This window comes from Gobius niger, assembly GCF_951799975.1.
Source record: "Gobius niger genome assembly, chromosome: 19".
NCBI lineage: Eukaryota > Metazoa > Chordata > Actinopteri > Gobiiformes > Gobiidae > Gobius > Gobius niger.
The window spans coordinates 12,578,461-12,606,337 of record NC_136870.1 but is presented as its reverse complement, the minus strand read 5'-3'; the positions used below and the strand labels follow the sequence as shown (position 1 = coordinate 12,606,337).

At 42.1% G+C, this 27,877-nt stretch overlaps 1 protein-coding gene across 1 annotated transcript; it reads left to right on the top strand.

Moving 5' to 3' along the window:
- Positions 1–1,012: 1,012 nt before the first annotated feature.
- ngfrb (nerve growth factor receptor b) lies at positions 1,013–27,064 on the top strand. The gene is made up of 6 exons (XM_079576967.1): positions 1,013–1,304; positions 7,306–7,450; positions 12,781–13,137; positions 22,048–22,291; positions 23,594–23,748; positions 25,607–27,064. Exons 1-6 carry the CDS (start codon positions 1,248–1,250, stop codon positions 25,945–25,947), a joined length of 1,299 nt encoding a protein of 432 aa, XP_079433093.1. The 5' UTR covers positions 1,013–1,247; the 3' UTR covers positions 25,948–27,064.
- The last annotated feature ends 813 nt before the right edge of the window (positions 27,065–27,877 follow it).

Here is a 27,877-nt window from a genome sequence, read left to right as displayed (position 1 = left end):
GCTCCGCGGGCTGCAATGTAAAGAGACTGGTTAACACAGCACTTTGGCTCTGGCACCAAGTCAAACTGGACTTCAATCCTTTATGGGAAAATGTGCTCACTCAATTCTGCCACAATTACATAAATTAATAACTAGACATCTGTCCATGTCAGGAACTGTGCAAGGGTTTGCCATAACATGGAATTCTTTCGTCGGCCTTGGCTTGTGTGGAATACTAGTGGTATCACAATGGCATGAATACAAAAGAGGGGGAGAGCTTCTTAACTGAAATACATTATTAGACAGTATTACACATATGAGCATAGCAAGGCAATTCTATTTGTGTGTTATATTAAGGACCACGTTCACACATGTGATAGTGCCATAATCCAAAGTGCCCTAATAGACAGTAGTGTGAGTGTTTATTAGACTTTATCTGACAAGTATGCAATGTTTATGATGTAAACTTTTGGCAGAGGTTTAGCAGAAATGAGACAACTGCTCATCTCGGTCATTTGGGTTAAAAGGTTGGTTCAGTTTCGAGAGCTGTAGTTAGTTGTCATGTGGAGCATTTGTCCATGTCATGTGGCCATGTCTCTGGGTGCAGAATGCAGTAAAACTAGGTTAGTACAATGCAGCAAGACAACAAGCATCTGCATAATTGACCTTATCCTGTCCAAGTATTTTCACCAATGGCAATCAGTGTAATGCATTAGTTACACCAGGCCTTTTAAAAGAATAGAGGAGACCAGTTTGGACAAATTAAGTAAGGGTTTAAGTTGCCTACTCTTTTGGGACAACCATCTCCAGACCTTGTGCAAAAATGAACCTGGTTGTTCAGTCTGAGAGCCAAAAGTGAACATGGTCAGTTTGTGCAAGTCAGCAGAAGCCCATCAGTCTGAGGCTTTTAAAACAGGAGTCGCCCTGCGTGTGTGCGCTTGTGTAGATGATATTATGTGCGCGCGGTGGGCGTGGACACGTCATGGCTCCTTCGCAGCAGCGGCTCGCCTCCTGTCACTACAGTTCCCGCGTGAGGCAGATCAGTGCGGGACATCCGATGGTCCGGAGTTCAACCATTAACACAGAAGCAAGTGTCAAGCGGACTTTTACTGCTTCCAAAACTCCGTGACGCGGAAACACAGAGGTTTTCTCTTACAAAACAAGAAGAAGAATTTGACGTGCGCGCAGCAATGACAGCGGGTTGGGATTCACCCCGGTAAAAGTTCACCGCATCCTTTTTGTGCTTCATTTGGACGGAGATCGCCAGGATGATGCTAAGGGCGAGCAGGATGAAGCCCGTGTTCGTTGCAGTCTTACTCGGAGTGGTGAGTTTTCTCCTAAATAAGTCACATAAAGTTTACTCGGAGGCTTTACGTTGTGCGTCAACACCTGATTGGTCCAGGTTTCCCATCACACCAAAAACGTGTTGACGCAAATTCTTCTGTAATTCAATGTTATAGCCACTTTAATGTAAACATGTTTTCCCCCCCAGCAACTTTAAACGAGTTGTCGAGATTCCGTGCGTAATGGAGTTGCACCTGTCCCGTATGACTCCTCCGCGACAATGTAGAAAGCCCAGCGGATGTGCTGCAGCCTTTCAGACGGATACCCTATATCGCTTCCTTCGCTGCATCTGTAGATCCACCCTTCTCAGTTACATGTGGCCCTTTACAGACAGGACAGGAGGACAATAACAGCGGCGCAGTGGGCTCCTCCGTGGAGGCAGTGCATCCATAACCCACATGGGCGCTGATTTAGCAGATACAGGAGTCAGTTTGCTGTGTTCTCTGCGGTTGTATTGATGCTGCTCTGCGCGTGGGGCCCAGGTGAGAGTGGTGTCCCATTTACTCTGCGTGATTTGGTCAAGGATCTGCTCCAGGGTCAAACTTTACATAGAGGTTCCAGAATTACTATATTCTTTTGCTCTTTTTTTTTTTTTTGAGTCATTTCCCGGCCTGTATAAATGGGGTGTACGGAATGTAATTTGGCCCCAAAACCTGCAACAGCAAATGAATCAATGCACTTTTCTTTCTTTTTTTTGCAAGCCCAGAACACAGAAGAGGAAAGTTTTTCTTTAATGTGACCACAACCATTCACTTACTGCTGGAGAATCAAGCCGTTTTAAAGGCCACGCGGTCTTTCTCCGAATTTTGGCTTTAACTGTCCCGGATACATGACAGATGCTGCCTCTGATGGCTATGCATCCTCTGCTGGCTCAGCACATGCAATATTGATACAAGCCCCTTCCTCCGCCCCCCTCACGCTCTCACCTCATGCCCACATCACCGTTCCTGTTTCCACTGACTGTCCCCTTTTTACGGCTCAAGATGATTCAGCGTTGTTTGGGAATGAGCCATCATATGCCAATGTTACCGGTGTTTTCCATTAAGGGTGCACAACATATCGCAATAGCATCGTTATCGCAATAGCCTATAGGGGTGACAAAACTTTTTATGTCGGAAATGTGTTAGCGGGTCGAGGGAGGGCCGAGTCTAATAATGTCTTGCATGTAATGTTTGCTTTTATTATCAAAATGTTTCTTGTTTACTGTAGTATTATTATTATTATTATTATTATTTTTTTTTACCAAAGTGGACACCTCTCTTACCAATCTCTGCATCCCTCCTTTACAGAGCCCAAGTTGGGTCATAACTTAAAGTATTGAAAATATACACTTTATATATGTTATTTATGACACAAAAGGAATAACTGTCTCGAACATTGTATTTCAAACAATATAGACCTCACTGTGTCAAAGTGGTAAATTACTAAAATATTGCAATACTCATGATAGTAGTTCAGATGTCTTCCTCATATTATGCAGCCCTATTTTCCAGAGCATTTTAGAATATGGATTGAAATCAGCCCGGGCTTATTAGAAGGGTTATAGTTGTGGATCTTTAATGGCATAACAAGTGCTGACAGCCGAGGTCTAAAGGTTAAGTGCCTCCAACGGAACATTGACTGGGGGCATTAGTAAAATTGGTCTTGGAGTTATAACACGGTCAGATGGATTTGTTTTGTGCTCGCGCAAAGTCTTGTCTGTTTGACTCGAAGGCCAAAAGTTGAATAGTGCCAGCCCGAAACTTTCTTTGAAAACCAATTGTACTCATATACGTAGCATAATGCTGTATGGAAATGAAACAAAATATCCCTTCACCATCATGTGATTCTTGGATCAGTGTAGCACTTGATATTTCAGTCTTCTCTTGAGTAATAATGCTCCTGGGCATCTTTGAAATGTGCACTGCAAACTGAATCTAGACTTTTCGTTCACATGTGCCACAAATACCTATAAATCACTTTCATGCCCAATTTAGAAGTCACTAAGATGCATTTAATCTCATTTAAGCTCTGTAATGTCTCTTTCTGTTTTGTTTTTTGAAGCGTTTAGCCAACACCCAAAACAAGTAGCGGGGTCAAAGAGAAGTTTAAGTTTGGACTTGGAAGCATTTCAAAATGTCAGTCAAGGATTCAGGAACAGGTTTGTTGAGGAGTGAGGGCACGAATGCTGTTGTTTATGCTTGTGTGCAGTTCTGTGGGCGTGGACACTGTAAAGGGGTTGTTCCGGCAGGAGGGAGGGTGGCTAAGTGTGCAGTGGGAGTTCATTCATTGTAAAGAGCTGATTGTGTGAGCATTGAGGCGCAGCTATGCGTGAGGCAGTAAACTCCTTTCAGATGTTTAGTGCTATGCCAATCAGCAACATTGTCAACTTTTTTTTTTAAAGGATTTATTATCTGTCTGGGTTTGAGTTTTTTGTTTCTTTTGTTTTTTTGGAGACAAATGTTTAAGGAAACCCCCCAATGATGTACAGTGTGTACATGTGTGTGTTGGCTATTGGCCTTTGACTGCAGAGCCAAACAAAAAATACCTCTCGTAGAAAACTTATATACATCATGCTAGACGGCTGACAGGCGTCTTTGAAAAGCCGACGACATCACAGAGTAGCTGAGGCTTGAGTGTGAATGGGCCGTAAAAAGGGCAGGAGTCATGCACTTACGTACCTAAGGACTGTGTTGAAGTCAAGCCACAATTTTTCAACCCTGAGTCTTCAGTATGACAGTCCGAGTCCTTAAAGGAACAGGCCACCATTTTTACATACTGAGAAATGTTCTTACCTTAGCTTAGACGAGCTGATGCGTAACTGTCTGGGTAAATGTGGGAAAGCTTGGTAGCTTCTAACTTCACCCCAGTTTGGAGCTATAGGAATGTGCTGGGAGAGGCTAAATGCTAACAACATCTTTGGTCTGTTTCCCTGACTGAGCGCACGCACAAAGACCAGACAGGTACGCATCAACTCATCTAAGCTCAGGTAAGAACATATCTCAGTATGTAAAAACGTGGCCTGTTCCTTTAAAATAAAGATTTGTAAAGTTCAAAAGGCTCAGTCTGAGCCTCACACTCGCGCCAAGTGTTGTGTTTAAGTCACATACATTATCAAGCTTGTATCCCACATCAGATACTGTTACTTCCAAATATTGCTACTGAAGTTACAGTAAAAGAAACACAAGCTTTGATGTTCTCTTACCCTCTTTACATAAGCTTGTGCAAATTAGTTTGACTTTTAGTTGATAGAAGTGAACAAAGTTCCTTTTGTAGAACTCGTTATTTCCACATTTCAGTCTAAAAGTGAAGCGACTAATTGCACGTATGCGGGACGGGGGGCAGACCAGCTGACTGCCCGGGGTTGGACACACCTCTCTCTTGTCAGCAGCATTCCACTCACAGCTGACGCCCAACACCTGATGATTTATGTGAAGACACGCCAAAAACATGACACCCGCTGCATGTTTACATATATACATGCTTCAACCAGTAATAAGACTAATAGAAGGCACACTTCACAACATATCATAATGTCTATGGATGTGTTTTTTCAACAAGACCTAACAACGCAGCAAGCTGTACGGTCGAATTTTCTCCATCTCCAAAGGCTTAAGATGACACTTTTAGGCTCAAATCCACTTGTTCAGACCAGTCACAAAGCAGTATTGCCATGAGTGGGTGGGGTTTAAACAACAAGCACTGTTACGCACTGGTGATGACGGAAAAAACATGGGGTGTGCTGGCCCCAGACGTACAAGCTCAAATAACATTTTTAAAAAATGAAATATTTTATTGCTCTCGCGCAGGGGTGGGCAACGTTACATTACACACATCAGAGATCATGAATGCCTACTAAAGTGCTATAAAATTGCTTTAAAAGAAAATCACAGGGTACAATCCTCAGACATGACAGGAAATTGGCCAACCAAGAAGCAAACTTGCTTTTGCTACTTTTTGAGACATGGCTTTGATTGGCTATAACGAAATGCACATGATCCAATCCGCAGCAGATATCCCAATAAAAGTTTTTTTTTTTTTTTTTTTATCCCAATAAAAGTGTGTCCACTTCACGAATGATTTAGATTGAGATGAGAGCCTTTCCAGATTGTTACTGTATTGTTATTACTGTAGGTTATCCTTTAGCTAATGCATTTTCTATTTAACACACAGTAGGAAAAGATACTTAATAGAAGATGTATCACTGAGATCAAGCAGTGCTTTGTTGACACACATCTTTATGTGTCATAAATGTGTATTGGTACAAGGAACTAGTATTGAGAGGTCATCATAGGTGCGTGTGATGCTACTTCCCCTTGAGCGTTATTTTGATGTCTGACATTTTGGCTTGGCTTATGCTTCATTGTGACCTAAGTGGATTTATGTTGACATTTGACTTTGCCAAAACTTCAATTCACTGTGAAATGATGATAAAAGATGAGTCAGTGATATTAAGGAATTAACACAGTGGCAGGCAACGTGAGGTCAGAAATGTTATTGCAACTCGAAATGTTTGAGATATAATCCTATTTTTAATCTTAAAACGAGAGGTGAATGGGGAACATTTTTAAATTTAAAGATATCAACTTGAAACTTTTGGTGTAGATTATTGGCACAAACATGAGAAAAAACATATATTGCAGAATGTTTGTCATTTTATTTTTTATTTAGGTAGTTTTATTTAGTTTTCATATAAGAATAAAGCCTAAAAATACCCAACATTTCCCATCTTTTCCCTGATGAAATCTGAATAATGGATTGAGCTAGATTATGGTTTTATCTCGTTGACAAGACTTTTTCAGAGGGGATTTTGGATATCTTGCTTAGTTTCAAAATAAGCAGTTTTTTAGTGGAACAATGTGTAATAATTGAAATTTCGTCAGGCAAGGAATTAGATATTAAAAAATCCTTTTGAAAAAATCCAAAACATTGTTCAGTCCAAGGCTGGAAAGTTTGAAGTCTGTAGGAGCTTCTGACGTGGAGATATTGTCGCATCAATGTGAGAAAAATGCATTTTGAGAAAATGACTTCAGATTTCCTGTATTCATCTAACCTGGCTAACACCATGCTGCTGTGTGCGCTCGAATTATTTCGAACTGCACAACAGCCTGGGGACCATGGCCGAAATCTCCGGTGGATTTGGGAACCAATCACAGAGCGAGGAGGGACGGCAAGACGATGACGCGCTATTCGATATATGGAAGCTTGTAGTTTATTTACGGATAATAAAAAAAAAGTTTATTTACGGATCCAACGTGACAGCAGCAGACGTGATGGTATTTTTTGATCAAGCTTTAGACCTTGTTCTAAATAATTTAGCTCAAAAGTTTACAGCGGGTACGTCATACGTCATCTCATACGATGATACGATTGGCCATGGCTACGTGCAGACGCATGAGACTTTTTTTTTTTTTTTTCGTATCGCCCAATAAACGAGTATGGACGATCGTAAACCACACCTCTCCTACGAGAAAATGAATTGGTGGTCCCCAGACTAAATATCACTTGTGATTTTAGTCTGGTGTTAGCCAGGCTAGTATTCATCTATGGAGAAACATTGAATCAGTGCAATATTTAAACATGTTGTTGTGATGATTAGGTATGCTTTTTGTTTCCAGGTGAAAGCTTCTATGTTCTTGGATCAATTTGGCCTGTAGTGTCTCCCCTTTAAAGCTGCAGCCAAAAGTATATCTTAAATTTCCGAATGGGGCTGCACAGTATGAGCATTGGGATGTTAGAAATGCATTCAGAAAGCTTTGGTGCTATATTGTTCAGCCCTATTTCCCAACCAAAGTGAGTAGTTGAAGTTTGCGAAGTTGCAGATCGGCCCATGCATTATCTGCTTCATAAATCATCCTTAACATATGACCCTGGCCCTTGGAATGAATGAGCTTCACAGTTCCAAGATAAATCCGAAGAGGCCCACGCATTTTTAAAAGTTTTTCAGCTGGCTCTGATAAATTCATGGGTAACAATAACCTTAATTTGTACTTCATTTTGCAGGTTGGAGCGCTGGCCAATAAGGACACGCGATGCTTGTCCGGCCAATATACAACCAGTGGGGAATGCTGTAGGCAGTGCCAGCCCGGGGAAGGCGTCATCAAACAATGTGGGGTCACCCAGACCGTCTGCGCGCCCTGCATCGACAGTAAGTGACAGATAGAGTTACCTGACACAGTGCAGCGGCTCCGCACTCAAGTTATGTGCCTCACACGACAATCAAACAAATCAGCAATGTATCAAAAGAGGTCACTCGTGGCCATTTTAATCCTTTGCAAAAGATATCATCTGAAGTGCAGCTGCAGTGATCTCACATTCGTCTGATGTGAAGTGGCCGTTGAAAGTGCATAAGAAGCCACTTGTCCGCACTAAGTTTTTCATCTCTTTTGAGTGAATCGACTCTGCTGTTCCATTAATTCGCTGCCATGTTGTATTTAAAAAAAAAGTTATATTCAGGAATTTAAATAATTGTGCAATGCCTCACCAAGCAAACTTTCCTACCCTTGAGATGGTACTAAAATCTGACCTAAAAACTTGGTCATGTAGTGAAATCCTCAGCTCAAATCATCATCCTTTAATGGAGTTGTTAGGAAAGTCATGCAGAATGTGAGGTGCTGGAGCGTGCATTGTTCCATTGCTGTTCCATTAATTCGCTGCCATGTTGTATTTAAAAAAAAAGTTATATTCAGGAATTTAAATAATTGTGCAATGCCTCATATCTTTATATTCTAGTTGGACTAAGGATCTTCTGCCATTTCTGAACAGCAGATAGAGTAACGAGCTAATGCAGTTTCTGTATTATCCCTTTATAGGGCAAGTAACTATATTTGGTAATTTTGGAGGACGTAGTGAAATAAGTGAAACTACAGCGTGAAAAAGGCAGGCACCATATTTGATCATACGCCCTGTTCACTTAAAGCTAAAGTTAATTAGTTTTGTCCATATTTGGACATGCCCATTGCACCTATTATTCATACATGCAGTATTTTCTTGACAAAATAACCAACAAACCCTAGGACTATGTCTTTATGTTGCCAAAGATTATTTTTAGTCACATTTTTAGACAATATTAACGTATTGGAGGTGACAGACCCATCGCACTGCATGTAAAGCACAAACACTTGCCTATGACAGGTTTGACCATTCAAACATCAACATCACAAAGCACAACATCTACCGAGTACCAGCACCCAGTTTAGGGCAAGGAACCAAATACTGTAACTTCGCTCACGTTGATTTTCTGCATGATAATGATTTATTTTTTTTATGTTACAACAGAAATGAACTTTTGTTTTGTCCCCCAATAACACTCCGACATTGAAATTATTTATTTCAAAATGTTTCAGTGAGTGCTCTATAAAGGGTTATAATAACCAAAAAAACACAAATTAGTTTCATCTGCAGTTTCAGATTCACATTACAACAGATATCTTTATATGTTTTGCTCCTAATCAGAAGTCTCCTGTCAGTCGTGGTGCTCAGCTGCTGGTTTGGTAGTAAACTGACTTGTGAGTGCATAGCAGTGTAGTTGCCCCCTGCGCGGCCTTTACCATGTAGGGAGAGGTGCTGAGTCGCTCTGGAAGGTTTTTATGAGCTGCGAGGATGGACATGGATTCAGGCGTGAGAAATGTTGTAGTAGTAAAAAATATGGTGATAGTAAATGTGGTAATTTCACAGTGATAAAGATTTTACAGTGGACACACGATTAAGCACTTCAGAGCTCAAAAGTATATTTAGCAGCAAATACATCTCCATCTGAGTGTGGGGGTCAAAGATCATACTGCAGGAGCCAGGCAGCCTTGGCTCATCATGGCTTAAACGCTGTTCCCAGCGCTTCCCAAAGTCTGTAGCGCATTCCCTGGCTCCACAAACCAGGAAGCAGTTGTAAACCTTTTAGGGTCAGTGAAGGATGGACTGAAATGGTTGCAAAAGTTGGAGCGTGATTCAGATTCAGGTCATGAGAGAAGTCACAGAAACCAGGAAGAGGTGAAAATGATTTATTGGTAGTTTGTGGGATTTTTTTTGGAAGGATAAATGTTTTCAGAAAGGCCCCTTAGCTGTAAAGAAATATGTTAAAGAAAAATATATGGTTTCCATCTATTAAAACAAAGCAACTTTTTTGAGTCAGTGGGTTCACAAATGGATGGACAAGATTGTGAATGTACATTGACATTAGGGCTGCACATATATTGATATAAATGACACTGAGGTCTTTCTTATGACTCCTTCTGATTATTGCTAGCACATGTTAAAAGACATTTTAGACAATTTAGTTATAGAGCTGACCTGCTTTCGCACATAGAAAGTTAAACAGTTTCTACCCAGCGACTCAATGTAAAATGAACAGAAGAAGTCCACATTTGCACAAGTCAGTGTAATCCTGTCCAGAACATGTCCGATATGAAGAAACACAGCAGTGGGGTGAAAAAAAAGGATGTGAGACCAGACACAGACACACACACCAAATACAAAGTAGAGAGCACTAAGGTAGCATTACGACATGGAGATATTTAAAGAACAGCTCAAAAGTATTGATCTGATCTGCAATGTGGGCTAATAGGGCTTAAGTATCTGCAGGCTTTTGATAACATCGTGGTGTAACATGTCACTCAAGTTTGTGCTTCACTTTTCGTATTCAGTCGTGCAGCTGTGCCAGTAAAAAGGCTGCGTTCACATGACATCATACCATTCTGAAGAGCCTATTCATGGGTCTCAAGTGATGAGAAATTAGGACTGGTGCCATGGCAATTCACTTTTTAAAGAGTCGAAAGTCCCCTCAGGATTTCAAACTTTGTGCTAGAAAAAGGTTCTCTTGTATTGGTGTTGGGAATGATGAATCTCATGGGGTTTGATTGTCCAATAAAATGTTCATAAATAAAGAAATAAATATCCAGACCTGACGCAGTAAGTGAGCTGGACAGAAACCCATGGCAAATGGCGATGTTAAGTAGAACAGTGGTATTTTCTGCGCGGGGGGAAGGAGAGTGTTGATATCCCCGCAATCCTTGATATCTGCGCCGGAGCGTCCAGCAGCACATTCTCATTCTCTCAGGAGTCGGGCTGTGTTTAACTCACAGTGGGATAAATACAGTTTGTAGCTTTTCCTGTGAGAGATTGAAGATGTAAAGTGAAGGGCAGCTTTAGGGCTTTTGCAGCACACCACCCCTCAATTCGCCCTCTGCGAAGTGTCGCAGCATGTTTAGATGCCAGCCTCTTCTAAACCAACACTGTTGTTGAAGAGGGCCCTGTAAGTTCAACCTGAGAACTGAGAGAGTTAGTTGAAGCCGCTTGAGGAGAAGGGATGATGATGATGTCTTTAGAGCTGATGGAAAACTAATACAACAAAGAGCTCATCATAACAGTTAAAAGTAATACTGAGTCAGAGGACAGGCAAGAGTTCAATGATAGAGTTTGCCTTTTAATAGTCAAAATTCATATGATCTAGTTATAGATAATGGCTTATTGCACTTCACACCACAGCATTAATACAGCAGGGTTGTGGAGCCTGTCCCTAATCAATAATGACCAAATTCAACATTAGTGTTTTTATGTTTGTGCTTTCAAAAACAATAAATCGGCCATAGACTCACTGAAATTGTCTTCAGAACGCAACTTAATGGTATGTTTGCATCAGTCTCTTTTACCATTGTGAATTTGATCTTTCTGGCTGTAATTTGACAATCAGACTCTACTTACTGCCATTCTTCATATTTGTAATATACTGTAAAGCAGGAGCAGACAATGTCAGGCCCGGGAGCCAAAACTGGCCCTCCATCGTAGAACCTCTGGTGTTGATTTTGAGGAATACTATTACACAAATCAGAGATCAAATGCCTGTAAATGGGAAAAATACTGTCAATGCCTTAAAGATGTCCTCCAGTTGGGCCATATATACAATGTACAACACTGGCATTTGTAGAAAGTGATGCTTTACTTTGGCCTACATTTGGAGGGTCTTTTGGTCTTTTGACGATGAAAAAAGTCGTCCCTCCACCAAGCAAACTTTCCTACCCTTGCTGTAAAAGATGGTACTAAAATCTGACCTAAAAACTTGGTCATGTAGTGAAATCCTCAGCTCAAATCATCATCCTTTAATGGAGTTGTTAGGAAAGTCATGCAGAATGTGAGGTGCTGGAGTGTGCATTGGACGAGACAGGCTGTGGTTAGCCCGGTGTTGTTCTGTGAGGTTTGTACTGAGAGAGACGGGCGGCTGCAGTATCGGTGGTGGTGGATGAGCGCACATGAAACAGAGCAAGTCCAGCTGCTGTCACTGGGAACAAACCCCAGCTCCTCCTCTGCTTCATAAACATGTCAGGGCCAAAAAAAACTATTTGGGAGCAACCAGGAAAACCTCACTTTCTCTTCATTTGAACCACTGACTTCAATTAGGAGCAGCTCAAGCAGACAGATCCAGCAATCCTTTTATGGGCCATAAAAATAAACGTGCTGATTGAATGTTGGACCGTAGCAAGAGCCCTGTATTCACATGAAATGCTGAGCCAGGACTAGCCCGTCTGTATCTCCTCATTCCCCTCTCCCCTCTCTCCATGCTCCAGGCCAGCGTTATTAATGTATTGACTTGCATTATTGATGCATGGCATTATGATAATGGCCCTGAGAGCAGCAGCGGGACATGGGGGTGGGTCTGTTTTTAAAAGGGGGGTATAGAACATAATGGGGGACAGTAACAGGACGGTAATTTCATCTGATGAAGCTCTAAGGCCTTCTCCAACTTGTCATTGCTTTTTCTTTATCTCAGCTAAATCTCTGATTTGATCTTAAAGAGTTTCATCAGAGCGTTGGCTGTGCTGGTGGGCCACTTACCCAGAATTTGATACGCTCCAACCCACTGAGCTTCAGACAGTTGGGGAATGAAGTGTTTGCTACCACACACATGGTCTGATTTACTTTAATTGCTTTTCTTTGTTTTTTTGTTTTTACAATTATAACCACAAATACTTGTAATACATGTAATTGGGAACATTGGTTACAGAAAAACAAATAATCCACTAAAGTTCAGACCTTGTTTCTTGGTTCTCAAACTCCCACAATAGTCTAGACGTGTAAAGGACTTTGTTGTGTTGTCCTGCTTACAACGTGTTCTGCACATCTCAGTGACACACACATCATAGAAGCACGCGCACATGCTGCAGAACCGGCTGCTACAAATGGATTTGTTGCATAATTTAGTGTGTTTCCCAGTTCTCTATCCAGCCGAAATACAATTCCATAAAACATAGAGTATTGATTGTGTCCTGTGCAGCAGATATATCTGTCCTAGGACACAAGTCCATCTGAAAGGTTGATTTATACCAGACTCTCATTACATACTTTAATATTCATCTGCCAGTACTGCACTGTGCACTGCAACTTTTGTTGTACCACTTCCTCAGTGGTAGGCCTACATTTTGCAAAATAACAAAGAAAATCACATTTTGTACATTCATTCAACAGACAATGTCCCTTTGTTTTTTTAAGGCGAAACCTTCTCAGAGAACTTCAGCCACACAGAGAAGTGTCAGAGGTGCACCCAATGCACAGGTTTGATGAGGATGGAGACTCCGTGCACGGACGCAAATGACGCCATCTGCACCTGTAACTACGGTTACTATCTGAACAGCCTGAGCCAGCGCTGCGAGCTCTGCACCAAGTGTCCCGAGGGCCAGGGCATGCTGATCAGCTGCGAGATGGACCATGACACTTTGTGTGAAGAGTGCACCCAGGACACGTACTCGGACCAGGAGAGCTCCAGAGAGCCCTGCATGCCCTGCACCACCTGTGATGAGACCGAGGTGGTGCAGGAGTGTTCCCCCACCAGCGACACCATCTGTGAGGGTAAGAAGTTCAGTAAAGTCATTTTTAAGAACATATATTCATACATTAACAGCAGCGTGTTTATACAGCTGTTTCCATGACTTGTATAAAGTGGTGTCGTCCTGTTTATGCAGCAACAGGTCCCTTTTTCAGTTAATAGTGTTTTCCTCAAGTCTGTGTTTGTTCATGGATAGGACTCCATTCAAGATCTGTTCATCTACCTCTTAAATAGCCTGTTTGTTCCAAATGTGTTTATGACCTGGATGTGCACATGAGCATTCACGCTGCGAAAAAGGGAAATTCCTTTAATGAAACAGATCATTCCGTTGTTTAGAGATTCAAGTTGGAGCCATGCATGACTCTATAAAAACACTGGCAGGCTTTTTCAGGCTGTGCCAATAAAACTGAATTATGGGACGTCTCTTGGGGATCACTCATATTTTTTGCCCTGTATTGACAACTGTGGGCGTCCGCATTGTCGAGCATATATTAGCTCATCTGAGTCTGACACTATAGACATTGTTGGACTTAAATGTCAGAACGAAGCTTGTCTCACAATGGACTCATCCTGTCCAGCGACCACACTCTCTCTGTAAAGGGTTTAGAAGAAGGTCAAGTCTCTGTATTTCCTTTATATGACTGCTCCCTTTGGGTATCAAACTTCCAAATCACAAATTCCTCTGGGCTTCAGTCAGAGTGACCCAGTAGCTTGCAGATTAAATCAACGCTTTTTGTGAGGGGACAAAGAAAGGGGCCGTTGATGAGCCACGCCGTTGGTCTGAGCAGCGGTTTTGAAGGATGTTGTTATCTCAGAAGTGAAGGCTCGAGCTAAAGGGAGCCTTTTGTCCCACTCCCATGATGCTGTGGGTCAGTGTGGGCTCTCAGAGTGGCCCATGGGGTTACTTAAAAGAGTTAGTCAATTAGTGGAAGAAGGATTTGTGCTTAACGGACTGTAGCCTCATTTGAACCCCTGTCTCAGCAATTTAATGTGGCCTAAATTGTACATAGTGGAAATTTGACTGGATTAAAACTTTAGGGGCCACTTTATCTCCCCAAATGAACAAATAATGAATAAATAACTAGCAACAAATTTTTAAATTTGGAGATGTAATCGCAGTGCCAGTGCCAGGGGCCCCATGTATTGAGCCAGGTTCTTGGTCACGACTCCCCAGCTAGAAGATATTCCACTGCTTTGTGTCTGAAGTTGCTTAAGAAGATCGTCTCCTTCCTAATTAGCAGTGATTTTAATCATTTAAATCAATCCTATTTCAAGACTAAATTTCTAGATTCTCTTAAAGGAACAGGCCACCGTTTTTTCCACACTGAAATATGGAACATTAACTCGTCTAAGCTCAGGTAAGAACATATCTCAGTATGGAAAAACAGTGGCCTTGAAACAAACTTAAATATTCCACTTTCTCATTGGGTTTGGATTCTAATCAAAAAATAATAATTGAAAGCAATAAAGTCAGTTAAATGATGCTTGTTCTTATATAGATGTGGACTCTGGGCACAATATGAATGTTGCTTTAACCAAGTGTCTCAGCAGCCTCAGCTCTGTTTCCCATTCAGGATCTAATTCAGCTTGAATCACTTCATGGCCTTAAAAGGGGGTTAAGTCACTGATGATTCATCCGCAGATCGAGATAGGGGAAAACCAGAAGTCACAAACCCAGTCACAAATTTGTATCTCCTCCATTTTCCAGCCACTCTGCCCCACAGCGCTTTGCATTATGTTCTTCATCATCAAGCGTTGCTCCTCACTCTAACCCAATCACGGAGCTCTTTTGATTTCTAATGCAACAAGTGTTATCAGCGCGTACGAATCTGCCGCGCTGCCAGACGTCCATAACCATTAGCACGGTGGAGCCGGGCGACGCAGGCAGGCCCGAAGGCTGAAACTCAGGCCCCCCCCCCAAAAAAAAAAAAACAGTTAGGTGCGGTGGGAGGGGAGAACGAGCACAAGGCCGCTGCTCCACAACGAGACAAGTCAGAACACGAGGCCTCAGAAATACTTTAGTTAGAGCTTAGAAGGACACGAGCCTTACCTTGACTGCACTGTGAGGTTATCTGCAGAAATATTATGCAGCGAGATGAATTGGCTCGCACCCAAGGAAGAATGCTTGCGTGTTTTTGCAGGTGGTGTAATAATGTGAAACGTGAGCTTATTTTGAGGGCCATGTTCTTATATCCTGTGCAGTATTTGGTATACACAAGTATTTGGGTTGCACTTGACTTTGCAGCACGGTAATGAGAATCGGAAAACAGAATGGTAACCAGGGACAGCAAGGAATACGACATTTTGCAGGCTTGTGTCATATTTCCATGGAAGTGTTTATACTGGGTTAGGGTCGGGTCAAATTAGCATAACAAGTATATGTGTCTTGTACTCTTGTAATTGCGATCGCCACCATGTTATTGTCGCTACGGTTTCTGCTTAAAGGTGCATTATGCAACTTTTGATGTGGGAAAAAAAAGTTGATGTTTGTGCGTATTTGTCCTTGTAGTGACCCAGCAGCTGTATGAGAGGTAAGCACGGTGCCTTTACTTTCGAGTGGTTTCTACAACGCTCCAGGATCAATTGTTTTTGCAGGTTTTCTGGTGAGAGGCTCCGTCAGCAGTGGAAACCTTCCAAACAATTGATCCTGGAGCGTCCTAGAGACCACTGTGAAGGAAAGTAAATGCGCCATGCTGACCACTCATACAGCCGCTGCGTCACTACCAGGTCAAATGCGCACAAATATCAACTTTTTTTTCTCACATTAAAAGTTGCATAATGCACCTTTAAGCCGACATGGACAGTCCAGCTTACAGGATCTCAGGCAATGCGGGCCTCCCCTGGGTGAGCACCTTAGATTTCAGGAGGGACATCTATCAAATCCCAATGCAATGCACATCCCGATACAGGGCGCACAATATGGAGCATTGTGCAGCTTATGACAATGCTGCAGATCTATGCTTTCCTGCTTGTAGTTTCATTGAGTTATATTTGTGTTTTGTGAGTTTCCCCCCAAGGCCCATATCACCCTTCCCTGGGACACAGCTGATATGTCATGTGAAAAAATCCAGTTGCCAAACGGGACTAGTGCTTTATTTTGAGCCATTACGGGAAGCTCAAGTCTTCTCTTCTTCTCTTCGGAGACTCAAACATGGACCCCGAGAGCTGAGGCCAGATATTTATCTAAAAGAAGTGTGACATAACTTCTACTTCTTTGTCTGCCGCTATGCAAGGCCAGGGGTCAGAGGGCGACAGGCTTCTACAGGAGAGGGGGTGGTTTGTGGTGAAAGAGCAGGGCGTATAAGTTTACCCTTGGGAGGTGCGCGGAGCAGCAGAGTAATCTGTACAAATCTTCTCCAGGGGCAACGGATGTTTTTGCTCCAAGCTACATTACTATTGTGACATTTTGGTTTGTTTTCATTGCACCTGATATATATAAGGGATATATATAAAAACTCTCTTCTAATTACTTTCACCTTAACCTAAGCTCTCGATTGTAGCGCCTTGGCCTAGACTTTAATATAAATGTAGAAAGCAAAAAAAAAAAGAAATCACCATTTTAATATGACTTCCTGAAATATTGGTATATTTATTGTAATACATGTTAAAGTGGTGACTTCTTGGGCGAGCTTGTGTGTGACTAATTGTGTTTGTTAGAGACTAATGGCTTTGGGTTTGCAGCGAAAAGATTGTGTTACAAACTAGGAGTGGCTCGTCGTGATAGCGGTCCGTGGCAGGTCATTTCTCATTGTGCTCTGTTCTTATCAACTTATACGTAACTTCTAACTATGAACTTTCAACATCAAGGGTTTCTGTGGTCCTCATGGCTTGTAATATTTTGTGCGTGTGTTTTAAAGCATTATTGGACACATCTTTTTCTTTTCTGGAAACATACAACAGAAAGGACTGTAACATTTATATATGTATTTATTAATATTGTAATAAAACATGTTGCTTTAGCTGCAAGCCGAGCCTATTAGCCTCTTTCTTAACCCCCACCTGAACTGAGTGCATTTTCTCCAGTTTAGCTTTACCCAAATGTAAAAGCTTACAGGTCAGTGTAATGCCCCATTTGAAAGCTAAGGCCTACAAAACGGATCTAAATGGATCGCTTTGTTGCCATTTTCTCATGTTTTTTGGCTTTTTTGGTCTGCTTTAGTTTGTATTTTTGGTCCTGTTATGTGGCGTATTTGTGACTTTTTTGTGGCTTTTTTGTCACTTCTTGTCACGTTTTTGTTGCTTTTTTGTGGATTTTTTTGGTCCTCTTAAATTAAAATTGATGGTCCTGTTTTGTGGGGTTTTTTTTTCACGTTTTTGTTACTTTTTCATTACGTTTTTGTGACTTTTTTTTAGGATTTTTTTGTCTGTTTTATCCAAGAAGCTTTTAGATTTGGGTAATGCCAAACTGGAGTTCGGTTTAGGTGGGGGCTAAGAGGTTAATTATATACCCCTTCATAGTAGTAAAGTCTATTTCTATTGGATGGTTTTGTCACTGTTCCCCATCAGGTCAGTGCGTCTCATTGACCATCATAGACGGCATAGATACTGTAGCAGGCGGCATGTGGCGTACGGCGGGCGCTTGAGGGTGTGGTCAAGACAAAACTGCTGAGGAGGGAGGAGGGAAAAGGGGATGGAGGCAGCGGGGCCAAGTGCATTTGGTTATTGAATTGATAGGTGAGTAGCACTACAGGGACACGGGGCAGGGGGGCAGGGGTTGGGGGGGCATTTCCTTCCTGGGTTTGGTTGACCTTAACGATCGTCTGGCTGCCCTTCGAAATCGCAAAGAAAAATCTGCTAACAAGATCCATGCACGGCCTTACAAGTCCAACTAAATCATCGGGAGTGGAGAAAATCAGAATGGAAGTGAAAAAGGCATGAATGGGGATGGGGGGGGGGGGATGGTCTTTGAATGGCCCGTGCGTTGCAAGAAGCATCAAGCATTGGAGTGATAGAAAATATAGTCAAGGGGCAAATTCCATCTCATTTCTAGCATTCTCGCATTACCGCATTAAGAACCGTAAAGTGCTCGGACAATCCGCTGGCTCTGCATAGGAGAAAGTCCACCATTGTGGCGCTGGTGCCTACTATCTCCACTCATTCATGCTCGAGCTACATCTGACCTTCTCCCTTAACCTTTTCTGAAATCATCCCCACACACTGTGAGCTTTTGTGGTAAAGAGTGACAGGCCAGAGCCGTGTACGTCTCACACCGAAAATGGCCCGAAGTGGCTCGACGTCTGCGTGGAATTTGCCCCCTGAGCATTCCCGGGGACATTTTTGAGAGATGATTGTATAGTATAGAGAGGGGGACAGTCCTCCCGGTTCAAGGGTGAGAACAACACTGACGTTTGTGCTCGTGCGGCTCTTGGGTGACCAGTGGGTGCTCTCTGGAGAGGCACGGCTGGGTATATGTTGAGACTGGACTGTATACGCAAAGCAGAGCCTCTTAGTTCTCCTGCTTTTGCCCTAAACTGCAGGTAATGTCGACCTTAAGACCCCGCCCACCGTTCCAGCCCGGCTTCTCTTGTTGATTGACAGAAGCAGAAGTTGTGAAATTCTCAGGGTCACACAAATCTTCACAGAAACACACACTTTCACCCTGTTTTCAGCATCGTCCCTCCTTCAGGGCACTTAGTACAAGTATTTGTGGCTTTAAGTGATTTGCTGTTGAAACTACTTAAGTGTTCGAAGTAGAAAGTAAATAATCTGCATGGCAACACGACGGGGACAAAACCTATTTTTCGACACCTGCACAGTGCAAATACTACGCAAGTAAAGTACAGATCCTCAAAAACTCTAGTACTTCAGTGAAATAAAGCACGTTCCTACCTACATTAGGCACTTTTGTACTGCCCACATCCGGTATCAATGAGCCGATTCTCGTAGCTGCGTCTTCTGTAAATGTAAATAATTAAGAGAATAATCCAAAACTCTGTAAACTTCAGAACAATGTAGAAATAGGCAGATGATTTTGTCCCATGGAGCAGAGGGAGGAACAGCTGCTGAGAATGCGGCTTCGGTCGATAAAAGCGATGGAGTTTCTTGTAGGCCGTCTCCAGTTTCTCTGCGTGACCTCTACCAGAGCCGATCACTTTCTGCCGCAGCGACGCCACACACATGTCACTGGGCCACATGAGTGTGGTCAAATCATTGCAGTGTGAATATTAGCACAGTTGTTTCTGAACTAAAATCACCACTAAATCTGAAATTCTTCTCATTTGTTCATTCATATATTATGCAGCCCTTCTGCTTTTACAGTGAGAGTAATTTTGCTGCTTTGAGATTGTATTATTGTACAATGAGAATGTTCAAGACTGTGGTTGGTCTTGTCAGGCAAGAACAAGTATAGCTGAAGAATAATCCCTTACATGTAGTAGCAACAGCATGATTAAAGTCCTTTGTGTTGTTTTATTGGCGGTGCTTGGAGCAGAGATTTAAAGCCATTATTTATGTACACAGCGAGGAAGCAGCAGTAACACCTGTTTTGTTTGACAAGCTGTTGGAATGAGGGGTTGGACTCAGGTGTGGCGGCTGAGATTACCACACATGCTCCGCACGACCACACTGTGAAGCAGCATGCACGCGTGGACTGTCAAACAACTTTCCATTTTCAACAGGCAGATTCATAACAAATGCCTCGGAAAGTTTTGTTGACTTGTTGATTTCAAGTACTAAAAATTCACTGGTTTAGGGTAGGTGTTAAGGCTTTCACAAAAATGAATCCACATTTCCCTACTTTCTCCTGCATTCGTAATCAGAGCAAGTGCAGACAGTTCCTGCTCAGCAACCAGTGTGTGTTTCTGTGCCACTGTTGTGTGCATGTGGGCTCATGTAGCACCTCCAGCGTCATCTCATCAGGTGCTTTTGACTTTAGGGGCTATAAAAAGCAAAAAGCTGCTCAGTGGCCCAAGGGGTAAGGCTGCAGCCACATCTGCTGACCAAAGTGCTGGCCTCATTGTTGAGAGTTTGACTCTAGGCTCTGACTGTTGCCCTTTCCACTTTTATCTTCTTTTGTGCTACTAGTGTCAATTAAACACCGGATTATTGTTATTATTCTTTTCTGTCCAATTTTTCCTTTTTGACTTTCTTAACACATTTTTAACAAACATAGTCTTCATAATGAGGGATGAGTTTAAAAGCACGTTTCAAAACATTCAGGGTCACTTTTCAGGGTCACTGTCACAGCTAATAAACAACATGCCTTCGAGTTCCTGAGTGAAAAGAAAGTGCTTTATAATCAGATACACAGTGTCTTTTAACAAATGTACTTTGACAATTTATGGAGGAAAAAACTAATTTAATTTCTGTACTGAGCCTTTAAGGAAGCGCTAAGTAATAGAATAGAATAGAATAGAAACACTTTATTGTCTGCCATGCACAATGATGGCAGAAATTTGCCTTTGGCTTGCTCATACATTCTAATACATTTGCCCAGCAATGTACATAATAAAATCATAATAAAGTAACATAATAAAAGTAACTTGTACTTAAGCCACACCACGTAGAATTTTACCCAATAAACAAATTTGAAATACAGCCATTTATTTTATGACAGATATTTTCGTAATTGAAAAATACCTCATAGAGATGTCGACTCAAGTCAGCAGAATTTGTCATTTAAACAGGTTAGGTCCTCATCCAAATCCATTCTTTGGTCACCCACTGCAGAAATAGCCTTTTCTGTGTTGAGCTGGTCATTAGGAGCATGTTTTGTACTGATGGCAACAGTACAGTCCAAAATGTTACGCAGTGTGCCTTTAAAATCAAGGAATCTGTCTAACCAATGGGTAAAACTTCCCTTTTCAATTGTCGTGCACGGGATGAGTGCACGACATCTAAGAAAATTGCAGATTGTGCTGCTCAAAAAGTTAGGTGAATGTCCGTTGCCACTTTTTTCCAGCTTATACTCTGTCCTCTCGATAAAGTGCATGCTATTTAATACTGCAACATTAAAACATTTTTTGCATTTTGCCCTCCTAATGAATATCAAAGCAGATTTAAATCACTAGCACTATTCTTAAAATGCAAGTCAAGCTCATCCAAAAGGTCATTTAGAGGTTATATGCACCACAATGAGGTGTAAACTCTTTTCTCATGTAACATATCAAACCAAGTAGTGAACAGGATAGATCTCCTCTCAGGCTTCAGGCTTCAATGTAACAGTACACCAATACCATCAAAACAAAGTATTTTTAGTGCTGCTCGAGAACTAAATCAATATCTTCAAACCTTAAGAATAATGGGCATCTCTTTGTCTCTGTTGTGAAGAATCTCCTCTAAATTCCTTCGACCTAAAAGCCCCGAGTGGACCCATCATGAGAGGTTCATTATAAATCTTCGGGTCTCGATTCTGTGAAATGGATGCTTCTCACTTAGCGCGCTCTCCTGTGGTATTTAGGCGCAGGGAGAAGCCAACAGCGTGATTTCCTGTCGATGATGTGAGTAACAGTAAGTAAGTGACAGGCCCGGATAGGTTTTTTTTTTTCTTTTTTTTTACATTCGCGGTGAGGCAGCGAACATGTCCGCTTTAGCGTTAATGGTCGAGGCAGGATGAGATGGACAAAGTTGCTTTTAGTCTTGTTAATGGCTCCCCGAGGGCAAGGGAAATGACCAAGCGGTGTGCCGTCCCTCCATCTGCATTAGCGACTGGCTTGTGTTCGCTGTAGTGTCAGGGCTTATGGTGATTTCATTGGACGGACAACATCTCTGGCATGCCTTGCTACAAGTTTGACAACAAGAAGCTGTGTAGTTTTCTTGTATTGCACTTGTTGTTGACATTATTTGTATCCATTCATTTTTCTCACCAAACTTCAACCAAACATCTCATCTTGTTTGGGCATCTTTTTGGAAGGGTATTAATACTTCCTGAACCCACTGTACCCCTCAAAGGAAGCATTTTTTTAATTCAACGCCTTTTCCATTTCCATTTTCAGCCACTCCTACCCTGTCTCCACCTCCGTCCGTCACCGCCCCCATGGGCACTGAAGAAGAAGAAGAGGAGGAGAATACCATCGTAGACCCTCCACTGCCGCTGCCCACCGAGATAACCACGAGCACCACAGGAGGGGACTCCCGGCAGCCCATCTACCAGAGCCTGAACGACAAGCTCATCCCCTTCTACTGCTCCGTCCTGGCAGCTGGGGTCGGGGGTGTAGTGGCCTTTATTATATTCAAAAGGTAGAGATTTCACTTTATCCGTGTTTAGCCGAGACTTCCCACCTTTTGCAGCAATTACAGCAGCATAAAAACATTTAAAAATCATAAATCATATGGAATACAATGGATTTTTTATTTTCACCATAGCTTTTGTTGATGTCATGCTATCACTGAAGTCTGGAAAACATGACTATATTATTTCCCAGTAGGGCTGGGTTTAATTAATCGATTTTCCTTTCAATAGCCCGATATCGATAAAAAAACATATTTTAAATCGATCCTAAGGTCGTGTTTGACCGCATGAACTATGTTTATTTCAGTCAACAATAACTACTGAACTTGATGAAGTTTTTTTTGCACCGCACACTTCATTTTGAGCGTTCACTTGTCCCTCTAGCCCCCCACGGAGCAAAGTTACAGTGCAGCAAAAAAATAGTAGATTTAGTGGTTTATTTCCAAAAATCGTGCCATGGACAGCCTCACTCTGACTGTAGTAAGGGCAGCCATGTTGTTTACTGTCAAAGGCCAGTCTAAGTCATTACACACATGGCAATAAAGGGGGGTTAAATTCTTACTGTAAATATTCCTATTTTTACTAATTTGCCAAGCTAGAGTTAGTTTCTACTATTTACAGCACAAGTTCTTCGGAGAATGTCTTCCATATCCAAGTAAAACTGGTCGTAAATCTAATCAGGCACTGAATCGAATCGATTTGGGAAATACGAATCGATAGCCCTAATCTCCAAATATTTTTTTTGTCATCTCACAAAAACAAAACATGATCAGAAGTAGTGAGTGAGACAAAGACTAAAAATAATCAACAACAGCCGTAGTAAAGCATAGATGACTCTACTCTTTACCTACAACAATAATTAGCAAGAAAAAAGTACAGTTTATGTTATTTCAACTAATTATGAGCAGGTTATATCAAAACAGTATGTTTTTTTTTCAGTGGTGACATTTATTTTGCGACAGTGAAAGTTTTTTTTAACAACAACTGATTCCCCCAGGGCTAGATCGTTTATGTAAAGTTTATGAATGTGTTTATGTCCGGGAACGTTACAGTTAATTATGGTTGCTTCAACCGTTGTTACATCATACTGTGGGAATCTATTGCAAGTAACTCATTCATGTAATTATTTTATTGTTTGTGTTGATTTGTTTTTCTTATTTTTGATATAGTCATTTTTCCTCACAGCTAATGACTATCTTCCCTTATTGACATGTTTACGTCTTGAAAGTTTTGTATCCGCCTTTACAAAAGACTTGATTAGTGGTTTGCAGTGGCAGGGACTGAATAACACGTTGTTGATTTGGTTGAAGGTGGAATAGCTGCAAGCAAAACAAACAGGGAGCCAACAACTGCACGGCCAATCCCAACCAGACGCCGTCGCCCGAGGGGGAGAAGCTGCACAGCGACAGCGGCATCTCAGTGGACAGCCAGAGTCTGCAGGAGGGGCAGACACAGACGCAGACAGGTATTACACCGGCCCATGGGCACACAAGATGTACATAGGTTTACTTATCCTCAGGAGTTCATTACTGTGTTGCGGATTTTTCAGACACAAAATTATCTTAATCCTGCTTCCTTTTTGCCTTGACTAACAGATGCATTTGGTCAAGGTTAGAACCAGTTATCGAGTTGGTGGGCGAACGCTCAACCCATTGTTGTCCTTTTCAAATGTATTACAATAAATAAAGAATAGGGGCAACTGTAGTTCTGTTGGTTGAGTGCTCACTAATTTATCTATATGTCAGTGCCTTGATGTGAAGCGCTATCGGTGCCTGTGGAGTTAAAAGAGCGCTATGCCATTATAAACACCTCTTTTCTGTTTCAGCACACATTACATTGCAGGTAAAAGTTAAAGGGACTATAAGGAGTTTAAATGTTAAAATAATGTATTTTCCTCCCCCTACATGTTCCAGCCATGTCCTAATGTGTAGAATGAGCCCAGACCTATTAGCCAAAACTGCCTCTAAAATCCTGCACTGTCACTCAAAAAGGTGCCGTCATGCACAAGCTTAATTTAGAAGCTGCAGTTACGTATAAGGCCTGAGATGGCAGTAGTGAGTATAAAATCACGAACTTGCATTTAGCCCCTTTATGTTTACAGGCTTTAATACAGACTTTAAGGTAAACGTTCTATCAACTTGAATAACACATTGTTGTCCTGGATTAGTCTATGAACAAAATAGCAGACAAGCTGAAGTGGAAAATAAAGTGTTTCGCCAAAGGGCTTTTTGCAGAGAAGACCTCTCTTCAGTCTCATAATAAGCTCATTTATCTGTCTATTGTGAGTAAATTAGCCGTTCAGTTGCAGTTGTGTTGTGTGTCATCCTATTGATAAATGTCCCTGGTAACATTTAAAACATCTGACTTCAAGGTTATGGTCAATATACAAGGCATTTACCTTAAAATGCCCCTCTCTGTTAGTCAAAGGAAAAGAATTTCCCCTCAGGAATTAGCTGTCAAGAGTTCTCAACAACCTTTCAGCACAACTGTAGCCAATCAGCAAACGAAGATTGCAACAGGCTTTAGTGTTACAACATGCATTGTTGGCAGCGCATGCTCTTGACAAACCAGTTGGAGACTCTGAAGGACTTTAAAATTACATGCTTGTGGTCATACCGCCTTTGTGATGCCCAATCCCGTCAGACCTTGGAAGCTAAGCAGGGAAGGGCCTGGTCGGTACTTGGTTGGGAGACCGTTTAGTAACACCAGGAAGCCTAGCGAATGTAGTGCGTGAGTGAGTGGTTGGTGGTGGTCGGAGGGGCCGATGGCGCAGACTGGTTGCCTCGCTTCCGTCAGTCTACCCCAGGGCAGCTGTAGCTACAATAGTAGCTTACCACCACCGGGTATGGAGTGAATGAATAATGCAATGTAAAAGCGTCTTTGAGTGTCCAGAAAAGCGCTATATAAAACCAATGCATTATTATTATTATTATTATTATTATTATTATTGTTTAACTAATGGGCAGCAAGGTGGCACAGCGGTTAGAGCTTGTGCTTCACAGCTAGAAGGCCCCGGGTTCAATTCCCACCTGGACGGGGCCTTTCTGTCTAAAAATGTGCTGGATCAAAAACAACAACAACAAATGTGATGATCAGCCAAAACTTTGGATCTGGAAGAAAATTAAAGATGATCAAGAAATGAAATACTGTAAAGGCTATACTAATATAATGATCTTTAATGGGAACAGAACACGTGAATTGATCTTTGAGTCACTGTCCAGCCCATGTATGCAAATCACTGCTCTTTTGAAGAAAATAAAGTAGAAAAGTTGAAAGGATATCCAAAGTTGAATGTCTTTCGTTTGTTTGTTTGTTTGTTGTAGTTGTTACCATGGATGAGGAGCCCTGTCTGCTGTTGCCTCTCCACACCAGAGAGAAGGTGGAGCAGCTTCTTTTCCGAGGAAGCGACACCGACAACTGCAACATGGACGACAGCGACTGGTCCAACCTGGCCGGGCTCCTGGGATACGAGGAGGAGCGCATCGACACCTTCAGGCAGGAGGACCATCCCGTCAGAGCGCTGCTATCCGACTGGGCCAGCAAGGACAGCGCGAGCATCGACGCCCTCTGCACCGCCCTGCGCAAGATTAACAGAGAGGACATCGCGCAGAGTCTCGTCCTGGGTCCGAACGCCACAAAGCCCACTGCCACTTCTGTAGTTTGACCATTTATAACCTATAACCTATACTAAGGCCTTTCTCATAGCACCTATAAGCTCAACTCTTATCTAAAGCCTCGGAAAGCCAGCACCTATTAATCATCAAATCCACAAAAACACTATCTAAACCAAAAATATTTCAAAAATCTACTGATAAAGCCATAAAATCCCTCTTCGTAATTCAATATTTTGTGTTTTTTTCTTAAATATTGGTTTATATTTCGAACCTTGGATATTCATCTGTTATTCCACAATATCTAAAAGTGACCCATCTCTGACTTTCCCAAATACGGGGCAATGGATGCGAGCTTTGAACTTCTTATCTGTGTCTATCTTCCAGCCTATCTGTCAGTGTTCACTTTATTTATAGGACCTTTTGAACTAATGCTCGTTATGTCACTTTTCGAAACCTACCAAAGAGAAGCAGCGTATTAAATACTGTGAACCCTTTGACAAATGACCTGCCGCTGCTGCCAGACGTGGCACGCACACCATCCAAGGATCAACATCTTTGCAAACGACAACAGAGACTGGGACTTGTTAGAACTCATTCTCAATTTCAATCATTTCAGAAGACACTGATCAGCCTGACAAAGCGTTGACCGTACGTGTGAGTTGGATATGATACTGATCAACCAAGACAGCACTGAAACACCGCCCGAAATCTCATGTGTAGAGGACGAGGAAAGAATTCCTCTGTCCCATGTGAACTTTTTTTGTAAATACCAAAAACATGCAGTATGTAAACTGTCCATGCATGCACTATGCAAACATACCACACACGCTTGGGTTCATTTAACTAACGCTGTTACAGGGACCAGATACTGTTATGTCAACATTAGAGCTCGCTATAAGAATGTGTGTAAACTATGATTTTGCAATGTTTTAGCAAATCCTTGAGACAGAGAGAGCGAAGGCAGGGGTTGTGACTTTTGTTTTTTCTCAGGGTCTCTTGTAGATTTACAATCAGATGGAAGCACAGTATGCCCAATATTCATACCCTGGTAAAAACATTATTGGATGTACCATTTTCCAGATTATAAGTCACTCCAGAGTATAAGTCGCACCAGCCTTTGCAACTATCTGGACATGGAGTCGCAGCTGGACCGTTGACGAGCCTCTCCCGTCAAGCACCCACTTGCGAACCCGTTCCTCTAGCTGTGGTCATCTAGCTTTAGCACGCGATTAGCTTTTTTTGTTTTCTTCATTGCAGTAAGAGCAACCTCTGCTTTCGCCAGTCTCACAAGTTTCTCACTCACTGCAAACTTTTTTTCTGCTGCTCATTACCATTCTTCAAATCTTCAGTGGTACAGGGGTAGAAGATACTAGTACACAAGCTTAGAGCGCCCTCTAAGTGGCTCACTGGCTGTCAGTGTGAAAATAACACACATGTGAAATTATATATTTTCATATAAGTCGCACCTGAGTATAAGTCGCACCCACAGCCAAACTATGAAAAAAAATACAACTTATAATCCGGAAAATACGATACTAAATGTGGACTCCAGTTTGGCCACTTCAGCCAACATTTCTCGACCACTTTGGGACGTTTAATGCTGGGTATGAATCATTGCGGGCTTAACAAGTTCAAACATCCACACGACTGCGTCTTACACCCATTACCTGTAAAAGACGTAGCGCTGTACTCCTTTGCGACTGACAATCCTTCAAACAGATGAACCGGAGGGGAATGGGCCACAGGGGCGGCCTAAATCAACCCAAAGAGCGGTGTAGCGTTTCCTTATTGTTCGCAACAATGACCTCTGGATGAAAGGCGAGTCAGCAGAGACACAAGTCAAAGGATGCGGAGTGGATGCAGAACAAATAGAGAGGGGAAAGTGGAGTGGCAGTGAGACGTATTGGGTTACGCTAAGGTGAAAGCAGGAAATTGTACTAATGAGATCGTTTTAAGTGTTAAGCATGGAAGATGTAGTTA